A 26,590-nucleotide genomic window follows, 5' to 3' on the forward strand; every position below is an offset into this window, starting at 1 on the left:
TTGAGAAGGAGCTCAAGCTTTCTAAGATGACTGGAGTCATCATGACATGACCATGCTAAAGAGCATTCGAATGTCCACAGCAAGAATGAAAAGAACTCCAGGGCTTGGGTCACATAAGCAAAGCTCTGTGTTATCACATCTGCCAAACAACACCAGGATCACAATTTGGAATATGAGGCACCAACTTCAGAAGGAAAAGAAACTCACCAACGAAGAGGCAGTTCCACTAAAGCTGAAGCGCTATATTCAGAAACGGGGAGGGGGCATTTGATAGAGTCTGGAGCTTTAAAAGTTAGTTCTGTGGGTTCATTCACGGGGAAATGCTTCTACTCGGGATATGAAGAAAGGTAAAGGGCTAGTTAAACTTAATGGTGTTCTCAACCGTTGGAATTAACGTTGAATTCTTTTGGTGGCTCACTCTGGGGATGTCGCGTGAGAAAGGGAGAAGATCGAGCTGGCTTTTTCCATTTCCATGATGAATTCCAGCGTCACGGAGGGCAGAGCTGGAGGTGCACGGTAGCTCTGGGAGAGGTCTGCAGCACCGAGCCGCTTGGACTAAGGCCAAGCTGCACACTTGTCATCTTTCCAAGTCAAAACCTATGGCCATGGGCCATAGACCATATCCAGAGGAAAGAAGAGAGACTTTTTTTGTTTTGTTAATCTTCACCTGAAGACACTTTTTCCATTGATTTTTAGAGAGAGTGGAAGGGAAGGAGGGGGAAGGGATGGGGGAAAGAAGAGAGAGAGAGAGAGAGAGAGAGAGAGAGAGAGAGAGAGAGAGACATCGATATGAGACAGACACACTGATTGGTTGCCTCCTGCAAGTGCCCCTACTGGGGCAGGGATCGAACCTGCAACCCAGGTACGGGCCCTTGACCGGTAATTGAACCTGTGACCCTTAGGTGCATAGGCTGATGCTCTAACCACTGAGAAACCGGTCAGGGCAATAAAACAGAGACTTTTAAAAACAATTTTTAGTGTCTTGAAGGGGGAAAGAAACCAGACTCCACAGGCAAGCCGTTTTCTTAACTGCAGAGTTACAATTTCACGTGAGCTTCAAGGAAACCAATTTCGAAGTGTACAGCCCCCTCTAACTCCACAAGACTGAAGTGTGTGGTGCTTTCTTAAACTGCAGAGGCACAAAGAATAGACACTGCCCTGAACTCTCACAAGGGATAGGCCCAGTTCATTACCAATACAGCTGAAGCCAGAGTGCTCCATGCAAAGTAGGTGTGTATTGAAGGAGTGAATAACATACCCATCCCGAGAGGTCCCTGAGCTAGCAAAATCAGAAACAAAACAGTCGGTGGATGTTTTAGTGGGCGCAGGTCTTGCTGAAAGCTTCCAAATAATTTGAGGAATCTACTGATACTACAGAGAAGAAAACCCAATGAGGACAAGGGGGTGGATTTGCTACCTGGAGAGTATGTTATTTTAGTTAGAAGCCAGCAGTAGAATTAGATGCCAAAGTCTGCGTTTACTTTCTTTTCCCGGTACAGTGCTGATGTCATCAGGAAACTAGCAAGCAAGCAATATGCTGTTGTCTAAATCTGTCTGTAGCACTTTTTTAAAATTACATTTATGCAAGAAAATCCACCTAAAGGAAATGGTCAGTCCCTACATTGGATGATTTGGGATTTTTTTCCCTTAGCAATACTTTAGTCAATTGGAGTTTTCTCATACCAAAGAGGGGCTTTCTTACCACGAAGTAAGGTCTTTCAGATGGCATACCAGATATTAATTAGACATCATGTTATCAAAAGGTCAGTTCAACAATGAGCCATTTGCGTACATTTTCTTAAGTATCAGCTTCTCAGAGAAACATTAAAATCCATTATTTCAGCATAAAATCCTAAAATTACAGCATAACACGAGAAAGAACTATAAGGAGGGGGAGGGAGAAAGAGAAGAGACATGTGTTTCATGGCAGTTCGGTCTATGAAAAAAATGCATTAAACACCTTCGTTTGGAGGCCTCTCGTGATTATTTAATTTCTGAAAACAGTGCCTGGCTCTGAAGACAGTCTGTCAACACTACGGAATGCACCCCCTGTCCTCCCACCAGAAAATTTACAGGAGATTCATGTCGCCAACAAACTATAAGATTATATAGTCCTCACTGGGTGCTTTCGGGTTGCTGACCATTCTCTTTGTCCACAGCAAGGCAGAAAGAAAGTAAACCCACTGATTCATCCTACCTAAACTGACGGGAGCCCGGGTCTCAGGAATAACGGCTAACACAAACAGACTGGCATTTTCACAGCTAATCGGTGGTCGGCTGTAGTCGCGGGCCACTCCAGAGGAGATGAGGTGGTGACCCTTTTCCATTTTAACTTGGTGCATTGCGACCTTCACAGACAGGAGCAAGTCCTTCTGCATCTAAGTGATACAGTCATTTAGAGATGGCGAGACCAAAGCCCGGAGGAGGGGAGAGCTTTGCCCACAATCAAACTTCCAGTTGGTTCAGTGTGAGGATGAAACCCAAACCTCCTGACCCCAAGGTTTGTCACCAGAACAGGCTGCCTCCTAGAAGCAAGTCTGAGAGGTGAACTCGAACCCAGGGCAGATTTTAAAGTTTTTTTTTCTTTACTGTCTTTAGAGAGAGAGGAAGAAAGAGGGAGAGAGAGATAGAAACATCGATGAGAGAGAACATCGACTGGCGGCCGCCTCCTGCATGCCCCCCACTGGGAATTGGGCCCAAAGCCTGAGCATGTGCCCTGACCGGGAATCGAACCGGTGACCTCTTGGTGCATGGGTCAGTGCTCAACCATTGAGCTACACTGGCTGGGCCCCAGGGCAGATTTTAAAGAGTAGTTTTTGACACATAACCCCCTAAGCTTTTACATGTAAGAGCAATTACACCAGGTAGACTTGGTTGTTAGATTGTAAATACCAAGTATTATTTTTGTAGCAGTCGAGGATGATCTGCCATAGAGTAAAAAAAGAAATGGAAGCATCCAAAATCAGAGAGCTACTTTTCTCCCTTTTAAAAGAAAAACAGGGTCAAGCCAAGCAGCCTGAGGATTTAACACCACAGTATACAGTTCTCACAGACTAGGCAGTAGGCAGGGGTAATGACCCCAGGCTGCTGGATGCTGGCCCTGGGCTGGGGAAGTCCTGACTGGGGCACCAAAGAGACAGTTGGGGAGCTTAATGCAGAGCTTTTCACCAACTCATGCAAAAGTTCAGACTTGAACACCTAATGGGGCCGTTTTGGTGCATCCTGGCTCCCCCCAGTGCACGGACAGGTCCTGGGATTACATCATGATACACGCAGAAGTGACTGTACTTTTCCTCTGAAGGAAATGTTATGTCCTATTCTAAGGCGTAATTGATAGCTACTGTTAGATTTGACTCATTCAATGATTTCCCTCTTTAAAAAAATGTCTATGGGGATGGGATTTATTTAGAATTATGAACACAGTTCCTCCAACAGTCTTGTTCACTCCCCACACACATACCAAAATACATTCTCATTTTGGCTCTTGTCTGACAATTATGAAGGGAAGGCAAAAGCCTCAGATGATAGGCTAAGTCTGGATGATGGAGGCATCCCCTCTCTTCTGTAATGTAGAAGGGATGGTGGGAGCTCAGGGCCCCAGGAACCAAGAGGTAGGGATCCTATTACCCTTCCTTATTCTCGATGAGTTGAACACAAGGTCTCTCAATGTGGACACAGCTGGAGTTCAACCTTTACACAAATTCCCCTCATCAGCATCTATTTTGATTTGTCCATTACATAACAATGTCGGGGTAGATGCTTCTTTAGCATATTCTTTTTTTAATGATGATGTCACATTTTTGTGACCAACTTATCTGTGACTTGATAAGATGGGTGAATGTCCTGAACTTGGCTGCAAAGTATCTCATGACATGTCCTTTATGGACCTTTACATGAATACAGCACAATGTTGAGGTCACAGTGATTGTTTACAAGGTCACATGATGCCAGGAGACAACCTCCTAGCTTCTCAGAAGGCATAGCATCCTCAGGTGTGACAAATGTGCCATGCTGTAGGTACATTTCTCCAGCAGCTGTGCCATGTGTAGTATTGCCACTCTAAGGACAGGGCAAATGACAGGAGCCTAAAGCTCCTTTTTAGGGTTAACGGGACTTTCACATAAATAAGTCAGGGAATTAAGGAACCGCCTCTCAGTGAGTATATCTGTGAGAAAGATACTTGCAGAAATATCATCTTCCCAGGTCACATTTCCCAATCAAGGTGTGTCGACATTCTAGATATTCCAGCATCTCAACTCAAGCATGATCTTACGTGTTCATGATGTTATGTGCGCTTACGTGTCATATAAAGTGTAGCATAAATGTGGCAGCCATAACATCAATTATAATTATTTCTATAGGTATATTTCACGTTCCTTTTTTTAATAGTAAAAGTCTGCCAATGATTACGTCAACTTTTAGAGAAAACCAGAGCCCTTATCAGAAGGAGGGCGGCTGGTCATTTTGTTGTCAAGGCCTTTCTTCCTTCGGAGCATTATGCCCGTTCATGTCAAAACTCATTTGTAGTTGTACAGCCCGAGATGTAACATGCACCTGGCGTGCAGCATGGACCTCTCCTTCCTTTGACTATGAGTAGATCCTGAAGGACCTGTGACAGGTGGAAGCGAATGAGAGAAGAAAAGAGGAACCAATATTCATTCCCCCCCCCCCACCAGGCACTTGTAGGCACGTATTTACTTCTCACCCAATCCTACGGGACAGGTTGCATTTTAAAGGTGTGAAAAGTAAGGTGCAGAAAGGACAAACAGTTTGCCCCAGAGGTCTCCGGGTTCAGGATAGGCTGGACTGAAAACATATCTCTGACTCTGAAGAATGACCTTTTCTTGCTACAATGCTGCCTGCTCTATCATCAGTCATTTCTATAGGATGATGGGGAATGAGGACTCAGAGGGAGATGGTGACATCTCCTGTAGCCCCATGTCCTGCCAAAGGTGGCTGGGTATTTCACACACTGTCAGTCCAATCAATCAAAAATGCGAAAATACTTTAACATTTGCAAGCAGGGATTGTACTTCAAACTCCAGACATTTAATTGGCCACAGTGCCAAGTATCAATCTGTTGGCAATTTCCCCTAGAATAAAATTAGATAAAATTTAATCGGAGTTCAAGTGACCCAAGGACGAGTTTAACTAGTGTGGATTCTGAGGGGCACCAAGCATTCTCTGCCCCCAGGTCCTCCTCATCCTCTAGTCTCCTTTTCAACATATAGCTGGGTCCCTCGTGCTATTGGCTGTGGCTAAGGACATTTCAATAATAAACTCTTGTTGTGAAGTGGAGCTAGACATCTTTGTTTTCTTTGTTAGCAAGAAGAATCCCTGCAGAATTGTAAATCCTTGCAAAAGGACTTCTGTGCACTCATAAGGTGAATAAACAAGTGAAGTCACTTTTAAAAAATGTTCCGTTGCAGCACAGCAGTGAACAGACACACCACACAAGGACCAATTTATGGCTGGAAGGAAAAATTCATACTCATCACAGCATCCCGTTTGGTGGCAGTTATGATCATTAGTGAACGTAATATCTATTTAAATGCAGTAGATACCTACTTCCAAACAGAAGGGACCAGCATGCAAAGAAGGTGTCATTCCATTTAAACATTCCCCAGGCTCCCCAGAGAATCATTATGGTCTGTAATGTTAACTCATTTCCTTCTTTATGTTCCCTCTTTTTCTTTTTCTTCCCTGCTGAATATTACCAAAATTAATTTCTAATAGTAAGTGTGCTTAGCAATCACCTCAGAAAAGGAAAACAATCCCACTCAAGAGGTTAGATACAAGTATTACTTCTCATAATAAAGACAGAGAGCCTGGATAGAACTGTGACAGAGTTCCCAGAGGGGGAGAGTTACTGAATTGCAGTCCAGGTAACTAATTATTGGAGCTGCCAATGAATAATAGAATCCTAATCATTTAAAAAGAGTACACTGTCTCAACTTACTCCAGCTTTCTTTTCAAGTCCCTTCCTTCTAACTCTAAGATCTCCAGTTAATAATAATAATAGTGTCAAGATGGAAAATAACTATTAGATCTTTTTTGTTTGTTTGTTTGGTAAAATAGCACAAAAAGGCAATAAGACACGTGGTAAATTTCAGTCTGACCTACCATGGTGATCATTGTTATCTAATTTAATATTTAATAATAAAGATATCAAGAATCATTTATTTTGGACTTGAGTCTTCAAAGAGAATAAATTCCCCAATAAGACTGAATGTATTGGTTTTGACATAGTCTATGTTAAAGATGGTCCCTGAAATATATAGCGATATTGAATAAGCTTCTGCTATAACATGGCTGGTAATTATGGGAAGTCTTATTCATATGTTCCCAAATTAAGTAGTCAACCTTATTAAGTTGGTCTTTGCTCTCTATTTGGAAAATGAATTCGTATTTGTTCTTTTTTTAAGACAAAGTTGAGGCTATTAAGTTCTTGGCAGCAAAGAAGAGCAGGGATTATAACCAGAACTTTTTAATTTGCTTTGTCATCTACAGGACTCCATGAACCACTCAAGCTAAATGATAAAGAAAAAGAAGTTCTTTGAAGTGAAGTTTTTGAACGAAGCAGAATGCCCAAGAGATAATTCTCTAGTTAATGTAGCTTCTATTTTCTCAATTTCTATCCTAGGGCCATGAGGCGGCAGGGTCGAGCTGATCTTGGTTGGCAGTGAGTGTGGTGATGTGCCAAGATATCTGCAAATGATGAGTTATTAGTCTTGGACAAAGAGTGAGCAATGAAAAATTAACTTGTTACACTAAACTGGAAACGTGAGAGGGTGTGTGCTTATGGAGGAAAGCATGGGGTGCTGAGGTCAATGAAAAGGGGGAGTGAGCACAGACTTCAATGAACATCAAAAGAACACAAAATCACCCGTGTTTGTGCCTAAGGAATAAAACAAAGCTCTTTTCAGGTGGCTGGCAAAAGCATTTTATTCTAAACCAAAAAAGTGAAGAATCACAAACATTAGTGTGAAGGACCCCAGAAGACTAGTTAAATATTCTAATTTTATAGATGAGAACACACTGGCCTCAAGAGATTGAAAGGCTTGTGTGAGATCCCATTAAGAGCCGGAAGATTACCCAAATGGAAAATACTGGTGCTCTGGAGCCTCCGGTCATTGCCTCTTCGAGCAGAAATGAGAGAATTCTTTATTATGTAGAAGTTCCCTAGAGCCAAGTAAGAATAATCTGTGCTAGGTACAGCAACTAGTTCTTACCCACATGCAGCCTACTCTCCAGTACAGGACAGAAAAGAGACTTGCAGTCATCGTACAGAATGATAAGAACTAGTCACTGACTTTTGCTCAAGCAAGGGCACCCATCCCAGACTTGCAGGGTCAGCAGAGGCTTCTCAGTAGACTTAATATCTAAACTAGCTCCTTGAAGGAGAAAGAGAGAGATTACCTACAGGAAGAGAGGAGTCGAAAGCTGTTCTAACTGGAGGGACTTGCTGACACACATGATCACTGGCGAGAGAGCATGGTCATGCGTGAGAAAGGAACGGAATTCAGTGTAGCTGGAACCCTGAGGGCCTGGGGGCATGCGGGGAGAGAGGGGGCGGGAAAGGTGAGCAGGGCTCACCAAATCCTGGAGGGGTTGATGTCTAGCTAAGGAATTTGGAATTTTTCACAAGGTAATAAATGACCAAGGTTTGTAAAACAGGGAAGTATAATGATTAGATCTTCATTTTAGAAAGAACACTGAACAGCTGAGTGAAAAAAAAAACAAAAACGGTGGTTGGTGGTGAGCAGTAAGCACAGGAGGAGCCAAAGCCCAGAAGATAAAAGATAGTCATTTAAGTATTTGAGATATTCAGGCTATAGAATAAAAATAATTGATGATAAATGAATATAAATAGATGTGGGTCATTAAGGAAAGAAAGGGTCAAACATTATTCTGAAGTCTCAGGTCAAAGACCTTCTGACGGGGGAGATACGGCACATCGTCCCTCAGTTTAATACTTAGGGACCATTTTACTGACTCAAGGAAGAGACACTCAAGACAGCTCTGTACTTGCTCATCATGAGTGCAACTGTGGGGTTCTGGGCACATGTCAAAGACTCTGAACTCTACAGGAGATCTTTTCCAACTGCTATAACCTGGTCGTGCTCCACTGGGGTAGTCAGAAATCTCTGAGAAGACTTTCCCAAGAAAAAAGAACCTGCTACATAGGTCCCCTTTCCCCCCAAGGCCCTCACAGCCTCTCCATGTTTCCGCCTGGGCTTTGGAACAGGCAAGGGGAGCAGGTTGAATAGCTGATGCCCTGCTCAGGCAGCCTCAATGGCGGTCTCTTCTATTTTCTGGTGGAAGTTTGTTGATCCAAAGGAAGGAGGATTAGGGTTGATAAATAAGAGGATTTAAACTCAGGGAGAAAGATTTACTATCTCCACATGGGTCATCTCTAGGCCCCTAAGGTTTTCCAGTTGAAAACTCAAGAAACAAAATGAAGTATATACTTTTGGGCTGTGGTGTGTCCCAACCCCCACCTCGGCCCTAAGGCAGGTACTCACCCCTTCGCCGCCATGTCCACCTGTGCTGGCGAGCATTTCCTGCAGGGCTCTGACCGAGAGGGACTGCTCCAGCACGAAACTGCAGACACACAGATCTGGAGGCACATGCTGTGGAAAGAAAACGAGAGTGAGGACACCGGCTCGTATCAGTGAGGGGTCAGTCATGCAATAACATCTCAGGGACGAAGAGCCAATGAAGAAAGTGACGGCTGGATGAATGGATGAGTAGAAATATAAAAGGTGGATTTCTCTTATTTAAGTTAAGATGGGTTTCATGCTGGATTCTCAAGGATGAGCAAAAGAAAATCCCCAAGCTACAAGGGAGCAGTGACCAAGAGGTCAGGACCGATTCGACTGACCTGGTGGCAAACATGCGGGAAGAACACACATGTAGCCTTACTGAAGATGGACAGGAAGGACAGGCAGATCTATGGGATGTCTGGGTGGGACCCGAGGAAGAAAGCCACTGGGATCTCCTCACCCATAATTTGTAAGAGGTCAATAGACAGATTAGACTGTGACTCTAGACAATAGTGACCAGATTAGCAAATCCATTTACTTGTTAAAAAAAAACACCTTGATGCCCCAGTGTAAAAAGAGGCAATAGAGAGGATTAAGAGCTATATAAATATATTTCTGCACAAAGAAATGTCCAGAATGATATGAATTAATGACCTCTACAACAATCATTCTAATTTATGATGTGCTCAGGTAATGCCATGATATTCATGTCTGTTCTGGAACATTTATCAACAACAGTTAGAGAGAGCCTTCTTTGCATACTGACTAGTAATAGCTAATGCTCATGAAGTACTTTCTCTGCCAGCCACTAAGTGCTTTGCATATATTACCTCACTCAATCCTCACAACCTCCCTAGCAGGTAGGGATGATTGACAGTCCAGTTTCCAGCCAAGAAAACCAAGACACAGAGAAGTTTGGTCATCTGCCCAAGGTAATGGCTTACACTTGGTTGAGGTGGATTGAAATACAGTCAGTCTGTCTCTGAAGTCCCCACACCTACCTCCACGCTGTTCCTGCCACTGAGGAAAATATTAAATATGTTTTTCACAACGAGAATATTTTCAATCAGCACATCTGTAAGTATTCCATTTATGTAAAAGACAGTGGTTCGTATGGAGAAAGATAAAAAGACCCATGAAACAAAGTCATTGGTCTTTAGGGGTTTACAATCCAGTATCACGTACTTTCTTTGGGGATGCAGCTCATCATCACCTCGCATACCAAGCCTTTGTTTCCATGCGATACTGGCAGAATGATGACACAAGACTAACAGGAATGAGGAATGAAGAGCAGAAGTCACCAGCAGCTGTGTCTGACACCCCGAGACAGGTAAAGCTGTTTCCATGGAGCTCCAGCTTAAAAATTAAAGCACGCCGCTACCAAGGCACAGATAGCCTGATGTCAACATTTTCATTACAAAAAACGCAGATAATAGAACTGGCGATCTTTAAGTTCCCTTTAATTCCCAAATGTTTGTCCATTCTGCACCCCCCTCCCCAACCTCAATGCGCTCAAAAATAAAATCATGTCCCACTTGCTGGACTTGTCTTCTATTTCTCTTTATTCAAGTTTTAAGACCCCCTAAGGCAAGAATGGCGAATCCTACCCCAAAGGCTACTGGCCCGTGGGTGACTTACATTGCAAGCACTTTTCTGCTTAAATAACTTTTCTACTCAAGGTCTCCACAGTCAGAAATTCTATAAACCTAGGCCTCCTAGAATTCTGGGATTATAGGACATTGCCCAGTTCTCTTCGGGACAGTGACGCAGCCGAGGAGAAACTGGGACACACACAGGCAGCCTTTATTTCCCATCTTCCGTGCTTTGTGTTCCAAGTCTGTTCTGGCCACAGGTAATTAACTCATCTGTATGGGACTGCAGTGAGCAGACAGCTGGGCACGCAGGGCAGGGCTTCACGCCCAGGAGGTGTTTTCAGAGCACGTACAGCATCTTTACAATAACAGGAAAAAGCATTTCTCTAAAGGCCTTATGCCGTAAACACACATCCTCCAGCTCAGTCTCCCACAATATGATGCCACCTCAGGAGAATTTACAGAGGTCTCCTCCGCCACTTCTTAGTCCACCTGCATCTCATGCTCCCAGAACAGGAAGCTGAAAAAACCCAGTCTGAGTGTTTCCTCTTCCTCCCCCCACTTCACTAGGGCAAGTGATTTGGAGATTTCCTGTTCAGGAGTGTCTGTCGTTATGGTGGGTACCTGACAGGGTGCTCTTTAACTAACTGAATGATCTTAACATTCATGCTGACTTTTACAAGAACCCTGTTTAGTCCGTTCTCTTTAAGACAGAAACTCTTGTCCAGCCGCTGGTGTGGCTCAGTGGACTGAGCATTGCCCCATGCACCAAGCGGTCGCCAGTTCGATTCCTGATCAGGACACATGCCCCTGTTTCAGGCTCCACCCCCAGGAGGCAGCCGAGCGGTGTCTCTATCTCTCCCTCTCTCTCTAAAGCAAACAAAAAAAAAATCAATAAAAATATATATTAAAAAAATAACAAAAACTCTTCCACAGTTCCAAATGCTTGAGATTCTGCCTTTACACGAGGCTGATGCTCGGTCAGCTTTCTTTCCTCCCTCCGCCTGGTTCGCTTGGACAGAAGACTGGCGCTGTCCCGGACCCCTCCCTCATCCACCCTGATGGAGGGCCACTGATAACGCAGGCCTGAGGCCTGCTCCAATCGGATTTCTTGTCCCTTCTAGAAACTAAAAGTCCCCAGGTGGCCATGATTTAGTTCCTGGCATGAAAGGATGCACCGAAACAGGAGAGAGTGAGCGTGGGGAGGAAGCGTCTCACGTGGGAGTTCCGTATCCGCCACTGGTGCACGTGGTTTCCTCACGGGTTAGTTTTTCCACCTCTAGAGGATAAGGTCACATCCCCCCAGTGGCATGCAGAACAACGTGTGGGCTGTGGCAAGGGAAGCAACAGGGCAACATGAATATCTGGAGAAAAACAAAACTCAACTAGGGACTTGTGACATGAAGAGAATGCAAAGCCCAGACCATCTGACCTACTACTCCAGCTACCATCCTTAATTATACACCGTGTTAATCTGAGCTCCCCACTCCACATCCCCCTGGAGTGAGCAAAGGCCACTGGTCCAGCAAAGCTCATTTGTCTCCAGTGACAGTCCCCCAGGAGGCCGGCTCATTGTCTCTGTGCTCTGGAGCCTGTGCCTCCGTCCCTCTGCCTGGTGGTCACCGGGCACGTGTTTGATGATTCTCAGCAGGGAGAGAAGGGCTCTGCTAACGTCTGTTCTGAGATAGCTCCTCATCACTCTCCCCAGCCCTGTCCTTAGCCTCGAGAAGCCCTATGTTTCTCAATGTCCTACAGAAAACCTTGAAAAGCCAGGGCATGAAAGGATGCCAGGGACTAGGTATTCACTTAGCCCCACTATATAAAAATAGTGGAAAAGAAGGCCTATGGACCTTCCCTGTTCCCTACATCGATGTAACATCTTCCTAGTATTTTTCTGGCAGTTACTAGATCCAAGATGGTGAGAATTTGATACTCCTATTACTGGATTAATTTAGCATTTTTCTATCTACCACCCCACAATAAGTGCCAGACTTGTCGAGCCTTCAGGGAAATGAAGATGTGAGTTAATCACAAGAAGGGGGATTGACATTTCTCTGTTACACTGTAACACTCAGTCTGCTTTGGCTTATACAGTTCTCGGTGCAGTGTAGTCTATTTCACTAGATTGTAAGTATCTTGAAAAATGTATGTCTTGCTCTACTTTTGGTATCCCCAATACACAGAACAGTAAGTATTCAACACGAGTCTTCTTGAACTGACTCTCTGTGTCCCAGAAGATTATCCAAGAATATGTGGCTGATAGTGGCTGTGCACTGGGCACTCACCTGCCCAGCTGAGTCCCTTCCCCAGTGTCCTGCTTATTATTCAAGAGACCCTTCTCACGTTACCATGGATCTCCTCCTACTTCTCTGTTAATCAGTCTGGCTCTCACCCAACCGTGCCTCCACAATACACCCTGTAAGTGCATCAGTAGCTTTGAATTCAAAACAATATAGGGCATATGAGTTAAGAGTCAACAGAGGTCCTCTCTGTTCAACTGCTTATTCGCTGAATGACATTAGGCAGGTAACTTAGTCTCTCTATACCTTAGATTCCTTACGCATAAAATAAAGATGTAATAATATCTACTTCTCAGAATGAACTACATTTTTATGTTTAAAGAGCTTCAAGCAGAATCTGGTGCATAATAAGTACTGATAAATGTCAGATTTTACCGCACACAAGGCAGTAAAATCAAAACATCAATAACTCATTTAAATGTCCATGAATATAAGTAGTATTTTTGGAGTTCTTATTTTGCATAAGGATAAGGCAGGACCTCTGCCCTCTAATGCTGAGGGGTCTAGTGGAGGGTTGGGGAAGCAAGTGGACCATTTCCAAAGTATGATTCAGAAGGTCCAGAGGTGAGTAAGGATGCATGTCAAGAAGCAAAGAGTTAAACAGGACCAGGGTAGAGACAAGGACATGGGGGAAGCAAGCAAAGGAAGGTGAGAAGTGAGGCTGAGGAGAGGTAGGTGTTAGACTGAGAAGGGTCTTGAGTCCCCTTGTCAAGAGGTTTGGACTTCTTCTTCAGGGCAATGCAGCACCAGTGAAGGAAGTTATGTAGGAAGTGATGTAACCCGATTTGCATCTTTGAAAGATCCTTGCAGGTCCAGTGTGAAAGGGGCTAGACCAAGGCAGAGAAACAAGTTAGGAGACTGTTGCGATAAACTAGCGATGAGGTGACAGTGGCATCACTCAAGGTAATGGCAGCAGAGATGAAGCTAAGGGACTGCATTTGAAATGCCTTGAGAAGTTAGGTGAGATAAAAACCGGTGATTAATTGGATGTGGGAGATGACGAGGAAGGAATGGAAGAAGACCAGTGTTTTTACTGGATGGTAAAGAGTATAACAAGATGGGATTCAGCAAGAACAAGCCACACCAAGCATCCAAAAGACCACAGAGTCAGCAATTCCTCTTGGCAAACTGTGCACTGCAATCTCCCATTTGGGCCAACAGAATGATGATGAGAAGGTGGAGGAGTCGCTGTGACTGTATGGGCATCCCTGCAGACAGGCCCATCTAGGAGAAGAGGAATTTCAGAAAATGACACATAGTCTCGACAAAAAGAGAATTCCCAGAGACCTAGCAACCAAAGTCAGCCCAATTAACCTCACTTCCCTTTCCCATGTCCATCAAGCGGTCAGCCTGCATTTAGAGAGCGTAACAATATGCATTCACTACTGTGCTAGCTGCTGTGGGGAACAAAAGAGAAAAGTAAGACATGCTTTCCATCCTTGAAGGACTTTTTAACCTTAAAGAGACAGACCTACCATACATGAGACTTGATGAAACAATGCAAAGGAGTATAGTCAATGTGAATTTGAGGGGTATGGTTGATATGTCCTGTAGGACCCAGAGCCGTCTCAATGATGTGATTGGAAAAGGCCAGCCTGGGCTGGAGCACGGCCTGAAGAGGGGTAATGTAGGCAAGGAGTTCCTGGCACATAGCAAGAACTCCAATTTTTGTTTAATGAATGAACATGATGGAAAAGTTATTCTTTCCATTTTGTGTGTGTGTGTGTGTGTGCATTCTTCCCTTTTGTTTAAAATCCCATTAGTTGAAGCAGTATTATTAACTTATGGGCTTTACAGAATGCCTTCCCTTCCTTTCCTTTGCCTTTTCACCCTGCTCCCAAAAGAAAATGGACAAGAACTGGAAGTACTATGAGTCAGTGAAGGGACTGAGCAAAGGAAGGAGGAAGTCGTGGCTCACTCATGCTTACTAATTTTTCTACCTATACCTCCCACTCTAGTCCCAGGACTGAGCAGGTAGATGAATGACACTGATGTTGTATCATCCTTACGGGCTGGTGGGTTTACATGGACTCAGTCCTACTGCCATGGTAGGCTGCAGGGTCTTTCCCGCAAGTGAAGTAACTTCTAATGTCAGTCACATGGGGAGGGGTGACTATGAGAACAGGAGCCAGAACGAAGGAAGCAGAGCTGAGGTAGCTGAGAGCAGTGAGTCTCACATTCTTGGACCCACGCTATGGAGAGTCAACAGCCTGTGGGGTGTTCTTGGGCCGATGCTACAGAACTATCCAACCAGTGACAAGTCTGAGCATAGAAAGCAAGGGACTTGGGCAGGTCATTCTCTCCTCTGGGGTTCCACGTAAACTGGGACAGGAACAGTGAGTGTGTTCATTCGGAATCAGAAAATTTAAGCCAGAAGGCAGGAAAACAATAGCCCTTCCACCTTTGCTGTTCTTGTGTTCATCCACAGTGTTTAACGAAGAAATTTTTTGGAAGTTCTAGCCTGTTTTGGTTAGATGATATAAAATGAGAAAATGTTTTTGGTCTACAAGTGAGCCAGAACATTAGAGAGAGCAAAGTGCTCCCCTGTGGCCCACAGGACAGTAGTGGGGTCATCAAACAGGAGAGCCACAAGACTGCAGCAAAACTCAGAGGACAAAGCTGGAGGAGGGGGCGTCCTTGACCAACAGGACACCCATATTCAGGAGGAGGCCTTGAAACTTCTGGATTTTATTAAGGAAGACTATCTCACTTGTCCCCCCTTCATGCTCTCTTCATGCTGCTTGAGGCAGCCTAGTCTGGGAGTAAATACAGCTGGTGTTCACTCTCATGGCTCTAGATTTCGAGTTGGGTGTATGAAGGAAGAATGTTTCTCCAAGGGCACTTTGTTTGCTGGTAGCAGGCAGAGCCGGTCTGTCTCTAGCAGCCTGGCTTCGGCATGCTTTGCGTGTTCCATTTCACTGCACTGCCTCAAACAGGACTGATAACCATCTCCCATGATGGCTCAATGCAGTGCCCCTCAGAGACCATGGATGAGAAGACTTCCCATACCCTCCGAGGCAGGAAACCATTCTCTCCTCCAGAAAATGTTCCAAGTCAACCAGGCCCCCCTGGGTACACTGTGGCGTTGGCTAAGGACCACTGTCCACAGAACAGCCTCAGAACAACCAGAGATAGCACATGTCATTTGCATTTCAAGAGCTTTAAGCACTTTAGAGACATTATCTCATCTACCTCCAGCAGACCTGAGCTCATTTACAGACTTCCTCTCTATTATTGCTAATACATAATTATTTGCATTGTGTTTCTACTTAAAACTGGAACAAGTCATTGACCAAACTAATACTCACATCTCATCCCAAACTGGTTTTACTTAAGCATTTAGGCAGTTTGATGTTTTTTAGACCGATCTTTGCCACCTCTGTTAAGTTGTTGATAGATTATAATAAAGTTATATAGTAAATTTTAAATTGGAAGCTGTTGCGAAGTCTCTGGATTTGTACAAAACCAGGTAGCGTGACAACCATTTCAGAGGTGGGTCTACTGAGACACAAAGAAATTTGGTAAAACGTCTATGGACAAGTGGAGAAACAAGAATAGAACCCATATACACATTTTAAACATCTTTACTTACCTGTCTATATAATTGTACCACGTATTATGCTAAATGCTTTATAAGTATTATCTTATTTAACCCTGACCTCAACCCTTGCAGGGAAGAGATTATAGCCATTTTACAGGTGAGAAAACTGGGACTCAGAAAGGCTGAAAACACTTCTCCACACAATTAAATGCTGTGAATATCATTTAAATCCTGAATTTCAAACTCAGCTCTTTCTGACTCATGCTGGGTCAACATTCACGAAGAGAAGGTTCCCATCCCTACAACAAGACTACAGAGTTCTATTCCCACCAGGCTGTCCCCTCTGCCAACTCTTGTACTTCAATAAAAACTTAAAGAATTTATATTCGGTTTTTGACTATTGCAGAAATAGTTCTCTATCTTGGAATGACCACTGAGAATGCAAAGATTTCAGACTGAAGTTACCGGGACTACCAGAGTCCCAGAGCTTTACAAAAATGGAGATTTCTGGTAGGTGAGACCATGTCCATCTTTTGATACACTTCTAAGACCTGAGGCTGACTTACTAGGTAAGCTTTCTCTTCCCAAAGGCACCTGAACTCTGGGCATAACGGGGCAGGTTTCCTCCAAGAACCTCCATGTGTAAATTTTAAACGTTTATATCCAGACATTAAGCATTTTGAGGGATGAGACTTTGTCTATCTGTTACCACGGAACAAGTTTACAATACATAAAACCATGCCTAAGTCTTTTATTAGTAAGATATTCTGCTATGGTAAAGGACAGAGGGTCTTTCTGAAAATATACCCAGAAACTGTTCAAAACAGTTGAGTTCCAATTTTTGCCAGGACTTTGCTAACGAAAGCCATAATATGCAAACAGTAAGGTACACAAAAATTGAAACTTATATTTGGAAAACAGTCTTTTTGGGGAGGAGAGGAGGAAGATGTCAATATCATTTTAAAAAATGAAATGAAAAATGTCCATCCCGATGCCTGAGGAACGAACCCCAGGAATGCAACGCTTTCAGCGCCGAGCGGTCCAGGTGCTTCTTCCTTCTCGGGAGGAGTGAGCGGCCCCGGGAGAACCTACAGCTGTGGAAAATCACTACAGCAACGCGAGGAGACTTACTAAGCAGAATCATTCACTGCCGCGAGCAGAGCGATTATAGCGATGCTGGCTGGCGTGAGGTTTACTCCAAGAGCCAGTATTCAGAAGGAAAAGGACAAAAGAAGTTGACTTTGTGCAAGGAAATGAGAGAAGGTTATCAAGCTATAGAAAGGTGTTGATATTTAAAAAAAAATAAAATAAAAAGGCTTCTCCTAGGAAATTAAATATTCACTTAAGAACACTTGCTGAAACCTTTTCTCGGTAATGGAGGTACCACTACCACCTAGATGCAGGAAACCCAAGTTGCAAGCCAAATTTCCCTTGACAAAAGTCTTGCCGAGAAACGCCAATCCAAAGTGATGAAGAAGAAGTAGAAACACCCACAATCACTGTTCCTTAACCCCATCCCTCAGATGCCCGGACACTGGCTGAACTGACACTGATTGACTGAACTATTTCCTCCAGCCTCTGTTCGGGAGAGTGTTTATTTATTCAGGTGATAGCAACTTTCGCAACATCGATTATCCTTTAAAGATGCTCAGAGATTTCTCACACGAGCTCACATAAATATAGGCTTGTTCTGGAAGCACTGATGCTGAAGCATGGCGGGCCCAAGCATCTCCTGGGTAAGACGGCTGACGTTTCAGCTTCCTGGGACCCTTCTCCAGGTGGGTACTTAAAAAGAGTGTTCCGGGTGTTCTCCAGGAGGTCTCTGGCTCCTCTTCGAGAGAGGTTGCAGAAAAACTGGACCAAACAAGGAAAATCAAGTTCCTCGATAGCAACTGATGCTTACTCTAGATCTTTCATTAAAGAGCGCATCAAAATATAGGGTTTCTTTCAAATGAGTAACCCAGTAACTCAGAACACATATGACTGTTGTTTCTATGCTCTTGCCCCATGTGGCCCCAACCCAGAATAACACCGAGCGGCCCAGACACCTTTACTCTGCCACGCATCGGTTGTTTCTGGCAAGTTAAGAACAATATTACCAAGAGCCTGGCTAAAATCAGTGCTGCAAAGCTCTGTTCTTTAAAAATAAGGAAGAAGGGGCAGCCGAACAGTGAGACAAAACGCCGGGCAGCCGGGGGAACGCATCCCTGACAGGCTGGGTGGCTGATGTGGTTCTTGACTGAGCCTGGCTTTTCTCCCTGCCTGGCATGGTCAGCTTCTTCAGTGACGAAGGTGCCAACAGGTGGAAACTCGGAACCCTTGCATCTGGAAAAGCAAGTTGTATGGAGGGGCAGCAAAAACTACCTATTGTTTATGGGCAGAGAAAACAGAAACGATGACTATATGATCCTAAAAATGTGGCCATCGATACAACTCCAGCTTAATGCGCTGCACACCAGACTCTGCGGATAAGGGATGGGGCCCTGAAATCCCCAGTTTTCAATGGGCAGTGCTCCGGGAAACTGCGGCTGTTATTCTGAAGAGCTTGCATATCAGAAAAAGAGCCGGGATATGGCAAGAGTAAAGGCAGCATGTCAGAAAGGAGACGAAACCAGCACGTTCCACGTTCCACACATAAGGTAGGGGTACGGCATCTGCTGGAGGAGAGGTCCAGGGTCCAGATGGTGGAGTTGGAAGGAGGTATGATGATCAGGCAGAAATATCAAGACATGAGGTCAAAGCTGAGCGGGGAAGGCTGGTAGGAAAGCCTCTTCTCAACTCCCCATTTAGGCCCTAGTCCTGGACTGGTTTACTGTAGTTTTGGCGGCGAGAACACCGACCAGCATGCACCTCCCACGCATTTCTGTCTATTTTGCCCGCACTCTCCTCCCTTTGGACGGATGATGTGGCTGATAAAGAGTTTAGAAACGATGACGAGGCCTTTCTCCATCGCCAGGCGGTGGTGTGCGGCAGCTGCAGGCCAGGAGAATGTGTCTCTTGGCCTTTTCGTTGCACAACAAGAAGCGGAAGATTGAGGAAAGCATGATGAGACACCCACGAGGGCGGAGAGGATGCCAAGCTGGAACTGAAGGCTGACAGAGAGCCACTGGGTTCCCCAAGGCAGTGCTGAACCCAGAGGTGCGAATGTCATCAGCTTCACTTATTTGGAAGACCCTCCAGGGTCTGGGTCCTCCTCGGCTGCAGCACCAGCTCCAGGGGGCTCATGGGCTCAGTGGGCACACAGCTCAGAAAACAGAGGGCAAGGACCACAGCTTCGCTTCCAAATGGTGTGAAATTTTTTCCCAATGCTTCCTTCCCACTCTCAGACTGAATCCAAATTCTAGTGTGGCAATGCAGTTTTTAGTTTTTGCCACCTATGTGAAATGTTTGCTTCAACAGAAATAAGCAAATCACCATAAACTAAGTTCTGGATTAAAAAAAAAAAAATGTTTGGCAGAAATATTGAATAGATGTTCATTAAGTCTGCAGTTTTAAAAGTCTTTGTGGAAATAAATAACAGTTATAAATATTTTTCTCTAATATGAAAAAAGTCCTCCTATACCCTCATGGAAAACTAGACCCCGCCCCCTCTAATTGCCTCATAGTATCTGAGTTAAACTCCTACCACTAGATATTTACATTTGCAAGAATTACCACTACATGCAAGGATTAGTACCACATGCAAGAATTAGCACTACATGTCCCCATTTGCAAGGGGGGCATGTAGTTCTCATCACAGATATTTTAAAACATGTACCTAAAGCGGGGATATAGCACTGCCAGTTAGTAGCTACATGAATTACAAACATTCACTTTATAATAAGCATTGCTTCAGTGGAGTAGTGCTAGAGAGACTTGTCACCTCGTTAGGCTGTATCTTCTTCAAGAGCGTCACCTTGACCAGGAGGCATTCTAAGTATGGAGGATGGACAATATTCAAAATGCTCATTGACCTGTGGAGATCTGTTGCATCTCATTTTCTCCAAACCTTCCCCGACTGAAGTCATTGGGGGCATGAGCCTCCTCTGATCCACACAAGAAAAGCATTAGGAGACTCAGTCACTTCCTACTTGAACCCAACCCATCACTCAGCATCTGGTGAAGCTGGCCAGGAAATGGCATGTCAGATACCGCCTCTGCCCAACCATCCAAGTTCACATGGCTGGGCCTTCACTGGAGGTCTGTTCCTCAGCTCTGCTAGGGAACCCAGGTTACTGAGGGTCCCCATCCACAATGAGGACAGATTATGACTTTTCCTTTTTCTTCCCCTCCTAGATAATCAGGAGTTACCTCCAGTACAGAATGGTTAACCTGATGCCATAAAAGAGAATGGACATATCAATACAAACTAAATGAGCAACGTCACACCTCAAAAAGGTAAGTCCTCGCTCATGGTGACCTTCGCAACGTCTGTCAGACCCTAAGAAGATTAATGCTTCAAATTAGCCAGCTGCTCTCCAGTGGCATCTGTCCTTATGTTCTCAGTTGACAAGATAGAGAGAAAGCCACGCTTGGCTTCCCATTAACCTTCCACATTTTGGGAAGGAAGCAGGTTCATTCATTACCATAGCAATTGAAAATTTTCCATGGCAGGTAAGTGAACGCGATCATGCTAATGAAATCGAGGTCGTAGCTTTGCTTCATTTCATGATGACTTCTGCATACCTAAGTCGGTTGGCTATTTGGTCAAAACCTAGACAAAGAAACAGCTGTGTACAGCTGATGACTACCACGTCAGCCCTGCCACGATTTCTGAAAGGGGGGTCTGAGGATCACCTATGTAAGAATCATGCAGGAGTTTGTTTCAAAAAATGAATGAATAAATAAATAAAAGCTGATTTCTGGCCCCACCCAAGACAAGGTTGGGGATTGAAGAATATGCCCACTCAAATTTGAGAACCACTGCCCTTCTGGGTGAATTCTATGCCAAATTCCCTGATGCTGGCCAGGCTTATGATTGTTAAGGACAAAACATTCTTGACATCACTGACATGGGCAGTTGGGTAATGATCAAAACCCTCGCACTAAGTTTTCAACTTGAAAGGTGACCAGAGGAGCCTGTGGACACTTTTTTTTTTATAATGATCAAAGAGTTCTCATCTTTCTTGGCTGTATTTTTCACCAGAAAGTCATGCCCTTTAGCTGTTTGCTAGAGGTTTTGCTGCAGGATCATATTAGACCTTCAGCACTCCCTCAGTCTCAGTGCTTGCATTACGTTCCGAAAACTCTCCTCATCTTTAGGTAAAAGAAGTGAAATTGTTTGAACCTAGATTCCACAGCTAATCAGGGTAATAATTCACATTGCAAATCTCAAGGGACTGCTCTTGGGAATGCAAGAGGTGGGGTAGAGATCAATTATTCCACCCGCTCTGTTCTAGGCAGTGAGGCACCTGAACCACCAAGAAGGTGGGCTAATCTGTTCTGTTTTGAAGTAGAAATATCTTGAGAGGTACAGGAAAGGGCTAAAGTAGGGCTTGAGGCAAAAAATCCTTGATGAAAGAGCTCTAATCAGAAATGGATCATTAGGTCAAGGTTTTTTTTTTAAAATTTGTCAGTCACTCCTTCACTGAAGAACAGCTGTTCTAGAGAGAGTTCCAAACAGCTTTCTTCTATGGGTTGTCCTCATCTTCGACAGGCTTTGGATCAAGCTGGGCTGAGTGTAAGTGGACCGGAAGAAAAACTATTTGAAAACATCCTCATGGAGAAAGCAACCAAATCCTGGGATGACTGCATTAGGAACACTTTGTCATCATTCTCTGAAGGGATTTGAATAGGATAAAGAAGAACAAAATAATTCTCCACTGTGTTTAAGATTATTACAAATAACTTATTTGCTGTGTGTCAGGAAATTAAGAACAAGATATTGTTTGCAAGTGATTCAGAAAATATTTCAGTTCATATAGTTTGCTCAAGTCGCTATTTAAAAAGGAAAAAGAAAAAGACTGAATAAACTACTGAAAAAGAGAAATAAAGTTGTCAATTTAAATGTCTGAAAATTTTGATTTCTGAAACAATTTTAAACATTTCCTTGATAAAAACTTTTCTTGCATGGCAGACAGGCAATCCGACCTGGGATGTCATTTAGCATAACATCTTATAGCAAGTTGCAGGAACAACAAAACCAGACCTCTTGAATCACTACCCAGTGTTCTTTATAAACAATAGTTTCATCTGGGAACTATGACCATCTACATAACTTCAAAAGATCACATACAAGTCATAACTGTGATTTAAGTTTCAGCCCCAAGTTTCAAAATACCCATGGAGCAGGGGCGGGAAAAAGGATCCACGTACCTTGGCTTGGGTTCTTAAGACTCAAGTTCTAACACAAAGGCGGTGATGCGACCTTTTTCCTCCATAGGAAAAGCAACAGCCGCAAGAGAGACATTCTCCTTATCACAGAAGAAGAAAAAAGGCAAGTCTCTGCGGTCTGATTAGTAAGTTCAGGAGGAAGAAAACATACTGCTAATCGAGACCAAAATAGCAGCTCTTGGGTCTGAAGAGCAAAGTACTAAGCCTGGCACAGGAGTGTGTGTGTGTGTGTGTGTGTGTGTGATACCTGCTCATAATCACCAGGGGCCGGCTGCCTGCTGTGAAGGTAAAGGACGAATGGCCAGCAGAGCAATGGTGCCACTTGGCAACCGAATCAATTCTTTGTGAAGATCCCCACACGAAGGTACGGGCTGACTTGAAATGGAAAGGGGAGGACCGGCATTGCCTCACGCAGATGAGTTATGACCGTATTGATAACTCAAGTAGGAAGGAGGACAATATAGATGAGGGGGGATCTCAGGGGTTAAAAAGTTGGCCTTGATTTTTTTTCTTTTTAAACTAGGTCCTCGGATCCAGCAAACGACAAAAGCATTAATAAACTTGACGTGTGTCGCACCTGACTTTCAGGCTATTTCTTTGGCTTTGTTTCCCTTCTCATCTCTGGACTGTAAGTAATATCGAAGCATGGGGCTCCATGTGGATATAGAAATAGGAGTAAAACTCCCAGAAGAAAAAACAAAATCAGTTCAGCTGCTGTTTGGGAAGAACTAGAAGATAGAGCCATAGTTAGGACTGTATACCCACCCTTCAGCTTGATGAATTCACATATAGATCAACGTGAAGTCAATCTTTTTGTCCTGTTTGCACAAAACAATAAATAGTCCCTGGCCCAAGCTGGATAGTAACTCAATGTAGAGTGGCTGCTCAATGTAGAGAGCCAACCCTGGTCCCCAAGGACACCACCAGAAGCCAGCCCACTGTGCACGCAGGACTGTACAGAACCCTCCAAGCCCCTTGCTTACCCCCCACACGTTGGGCAACAAGGCTTGAACTTGTAAACAGGTACTCCGGCAGCTAAGAGGAAAAGAATGGCTGCCCAGCCCCCATTTCCTGTCACTACATCTCATAGACACATTCCATCCTATGACTTCACCTCCAAGTGGCCCTTGACCCTGTTGATCATGCTCCTTCTGGACACTCTTCCTTGGTTTCTGTGGCCTCTACGACATTACACGAGCCTCTTTTCCCTTTTGTCTCCCGGGATGCTCCTCCTCATTCTTTGTGTTTCGCTTCCTTCCCTCATTTTTAAATATTAACATCTTCCAGGCCCTCCTCTCTGTTTAGTCCACATTTTTCTCCCACTCACTCTCCTGGCTGGATTTACTACCCTCAGGCCAACAACACTTCCATCTCAACCTCTCTTCCAAACTCCTGATTCATATATCCAAATGCCTATCAAAATTTCCTCTTGGATGCCTTCCAGGCCTTTTGAATGTAGTATGTCCAAAATTCAGTTTATAAACATCATCACCACCCTGTGTTCTAACTTATGTCTTCCTCAATATGCCCTATTTTACTAAATACTATACCATCTATAGGCAGCTAAAATGCATAGCTCTAGAGTCACACTTGACTCCTCCCACCTTAATCCCGTTGCCACCCTGTGTATTCCATTAACCATACCTAATTAAATTTCATCCCAGTCTGTCCATCGTTTACATATGAGGAACTTATACAGCTTCCACAAGTTCATGTTTTCCTTAGACAATTAGCCCTTGCTCCTGTTCAGCTCCCATCCTCGCTACTTCAAAATCTGGCCCTTTACCTTCTCTCCTTACTTTTGCATATGCCAAAACTACTCAATTTAATCCCCTCACTAACAGTGTCATGTCCGTTCTCTCTCTTTTACAGCCTCAATATCTCCTTCCTCTCTGCCTAGAGACATGCTGGTCTCTCTCATCATGGAAACTCCTTCTTTATAACCTAAATTGTGCTTCAACACCATTTTCTCTTCTTAACATTCAGCTCCTTTAAAGAGTAGCAAACACTGATGAGGTTCTGCTTCAGGTAATGATGGTTCAGGTAATGATGGACAATACAATGACACTCCTGACAATAACAATGATCACCTCCAGACAAAATTTTAAGTATAACTGTTTGAAGGCATTGGGGAGCAACCTAAACCTGGAGGAAATATGACTCTTAAAAGATGGGAAGCTAACTTAGGTGACATCCACATTTAATTAAATTTTTCCCCGAGGGTCCTTGCGGTTCGTGGAGCCCTTGGGAGACAGACCCAATTAAACAAACAAACAAACAAACAAACAAAGAAAAACCTGCCATGCAGTCAGAGGTTTGAGTGTGGGGCTGTCAAAATGTCTGGAAATTAAAGAGGAGAATGCTGGAAGGAAGGGAATCACCATAGATAATAAAACCCCAAGATCAGCATACAAATTCCTCCTCAATTTTTGGTCAACTCATCAACTATATAGGTAACATTCTAGGTATCTGATGAAAAGAAACAGCTGCAATGCTAAAAATGAGTAAAAGTTTCAGCAGCTGCCAGTTCTGAAATGTCATACTTTGGTGTTCAAGTCTCACTATCTAGAGGGGGTTAGAAAATGCTTCAGAATTTTCATTAAAACCCAAGAAGGCTACAGCCCCAGACCAATGATGATACCTTAGAATTAAAGGCAAAAATAAAACAGACTAAACCTCCACAAGATCAAGGAGCTTCCACCAGTAATTTAACCGACTTCCGGAAAAAACAATATTCTTTAGGGGAAGATAAAATAAAAAAAACAGAATAACTACAAAATATTACCTACAAGGTTTGGCACACAATAACTAGATAGTCAAATTAATAGGAAAATGTGATTAATAATCAAGAGAAAAACGAGTCATTAAAGCAGACCCACAAACAACCCCAAAACTATTATAAATATGTTAATAAGCTTATCAGGAAAAATGGAAATAATAGAGACAAGAATGAGAATTTGAGGAGAATAAGTAAAATCTTAGGAATAAATTACTGGAAATTTTATAATTTAAAAATATAACATCTGATCCACTGGAGAAAGTTAATAGCACATGAACATTAAATAAAGAATCAGTAAACACAAAAATAAGTCAATAGGAATTATTCAAACTGAAGGACAGAGAAAAGTAGTTTAGAAAAATATGAACATTTTTAGTGACCTATGGAACAGTATAAAACAGTTTCACATATAAATAATTGCACTTAAAAAAGAATAGTGTAAACAAAATCTTTTAAGAAATAATGGCTCCCAAAGTTTCAAATTTGATAAAAAGAAATACAAAAAAACCAAGCAATCCATAAAGTTCAGTAGCATCCAGTCAGGATAAATACAAAGAAGATTACCCTCAAACACATCATTCCAACTTTTGAAAATCAAAGATAAAGATAAAAGTCTTCCAGAGTAAAAGACTTATTACTTACAGAGGAATTGATAGCTAAGTTTTCATTTAAATACACAGGCATTTAGTAATTTTCCCATCCTTTCATAAACCTATTTTCTAGAAAATATAATTTCTTTCATACCTTAAAAATTAGCTATGCAATTTTAACACTGTTTCATGTGCTCTCTCAGAACATTTGCATTTTACAGGTGTGTTTGATTTTAGCAAAATACATATTTCTAACTTTGGCATGCCAGGCAGTCTGAGGACAGATGCAGGAAGGTTGTGGGAGGGGAAATGAATATCTGCCCAGGTAATCTTAAAATCTAACCACAGAAGAAACATGTCTTCTTTATCCTTAATTTGGATCCATGATACTTTTATTGCTGAGTATTATATAAATTAGACGGAGATTCGAGTTTGGAATGAATAATCTTCACTTAACTGTCTAAGTTCTTGTATCTTTCTTCTCTGTGAATGAGAACAGATTTGCTTTATGGGGTGTAAAGATTACATGAGAACATATAAATAGCCACAGCAGAACACAGAATATAGCATATGATTCCTGATAAAATGTAAAAAAAAAAAGTTCAAAGTTTCAACTTGCCTCTTTATATTACATGACGAGGGAGACGTTTGTAAAACATTTTATACTAGTTTGGCCTTTCATAAGACCTCAAGTCCATAGAAAATAATACACACTAAAATATCAATCGCAAGTTCAAAGAGTGTACAACCTCAGGCCGAGCCTCTGCACTACAAATCTGCACAGGCCTCACTTTTTAGGAGTACACAGCAAATCTATTTTGGAGCGAAAGATCAAAATAATAGAAAATAAGTTATTTTTAGCCTAGAATTGTATCTAAATTGATGTCATCTACATAATGATGTTGGTACCATCACAGAGGTTTAATCCTG

At 43.2% G+C, this 26,590-nt stretch overlaps 1 protein-coding gene across 1 annotated transcript in view; it reads right to left on the reverse strand.

Annotated features, from left to right (window-relative positions):
- Window positions 1-26,590, reverse strand: part of RYR3 (ryanodine receptor 3) — a 372,120-nt gene that overhangs the window by 339,620 nt on the left and 5,910 nt on the right. Inside the window, exon 4 of the mRNA XM_036247201.1 lies at window positions 8,526-8,633. Within this exon, the coding sequence (XP_036103094.1) occupies window positions 8,526-8,633 (108 nt within the window). The remainder of the gene's footprint in view (window positions 1-8,525; window positions 8,634-26,590) is intronic.

The sequence above is a fragment of the Molossus molossus genome, unplaced genomic scaffold, assembly GCF_014108415.1.
Source record: "Molossus molossus isolate mMolMol1 unplaced genomic scaffold, mMolMol1.p scaffold_m16_p_1, whole genome shotgun sequence".
In the NCBI taxonomy this organism is placed as follows: domain Eukaryota; kingdom Metazoa; phylum Chordata; class Mammalia; order Chiroptera; family Molossidae; genus Molossus; species Molossus molossus.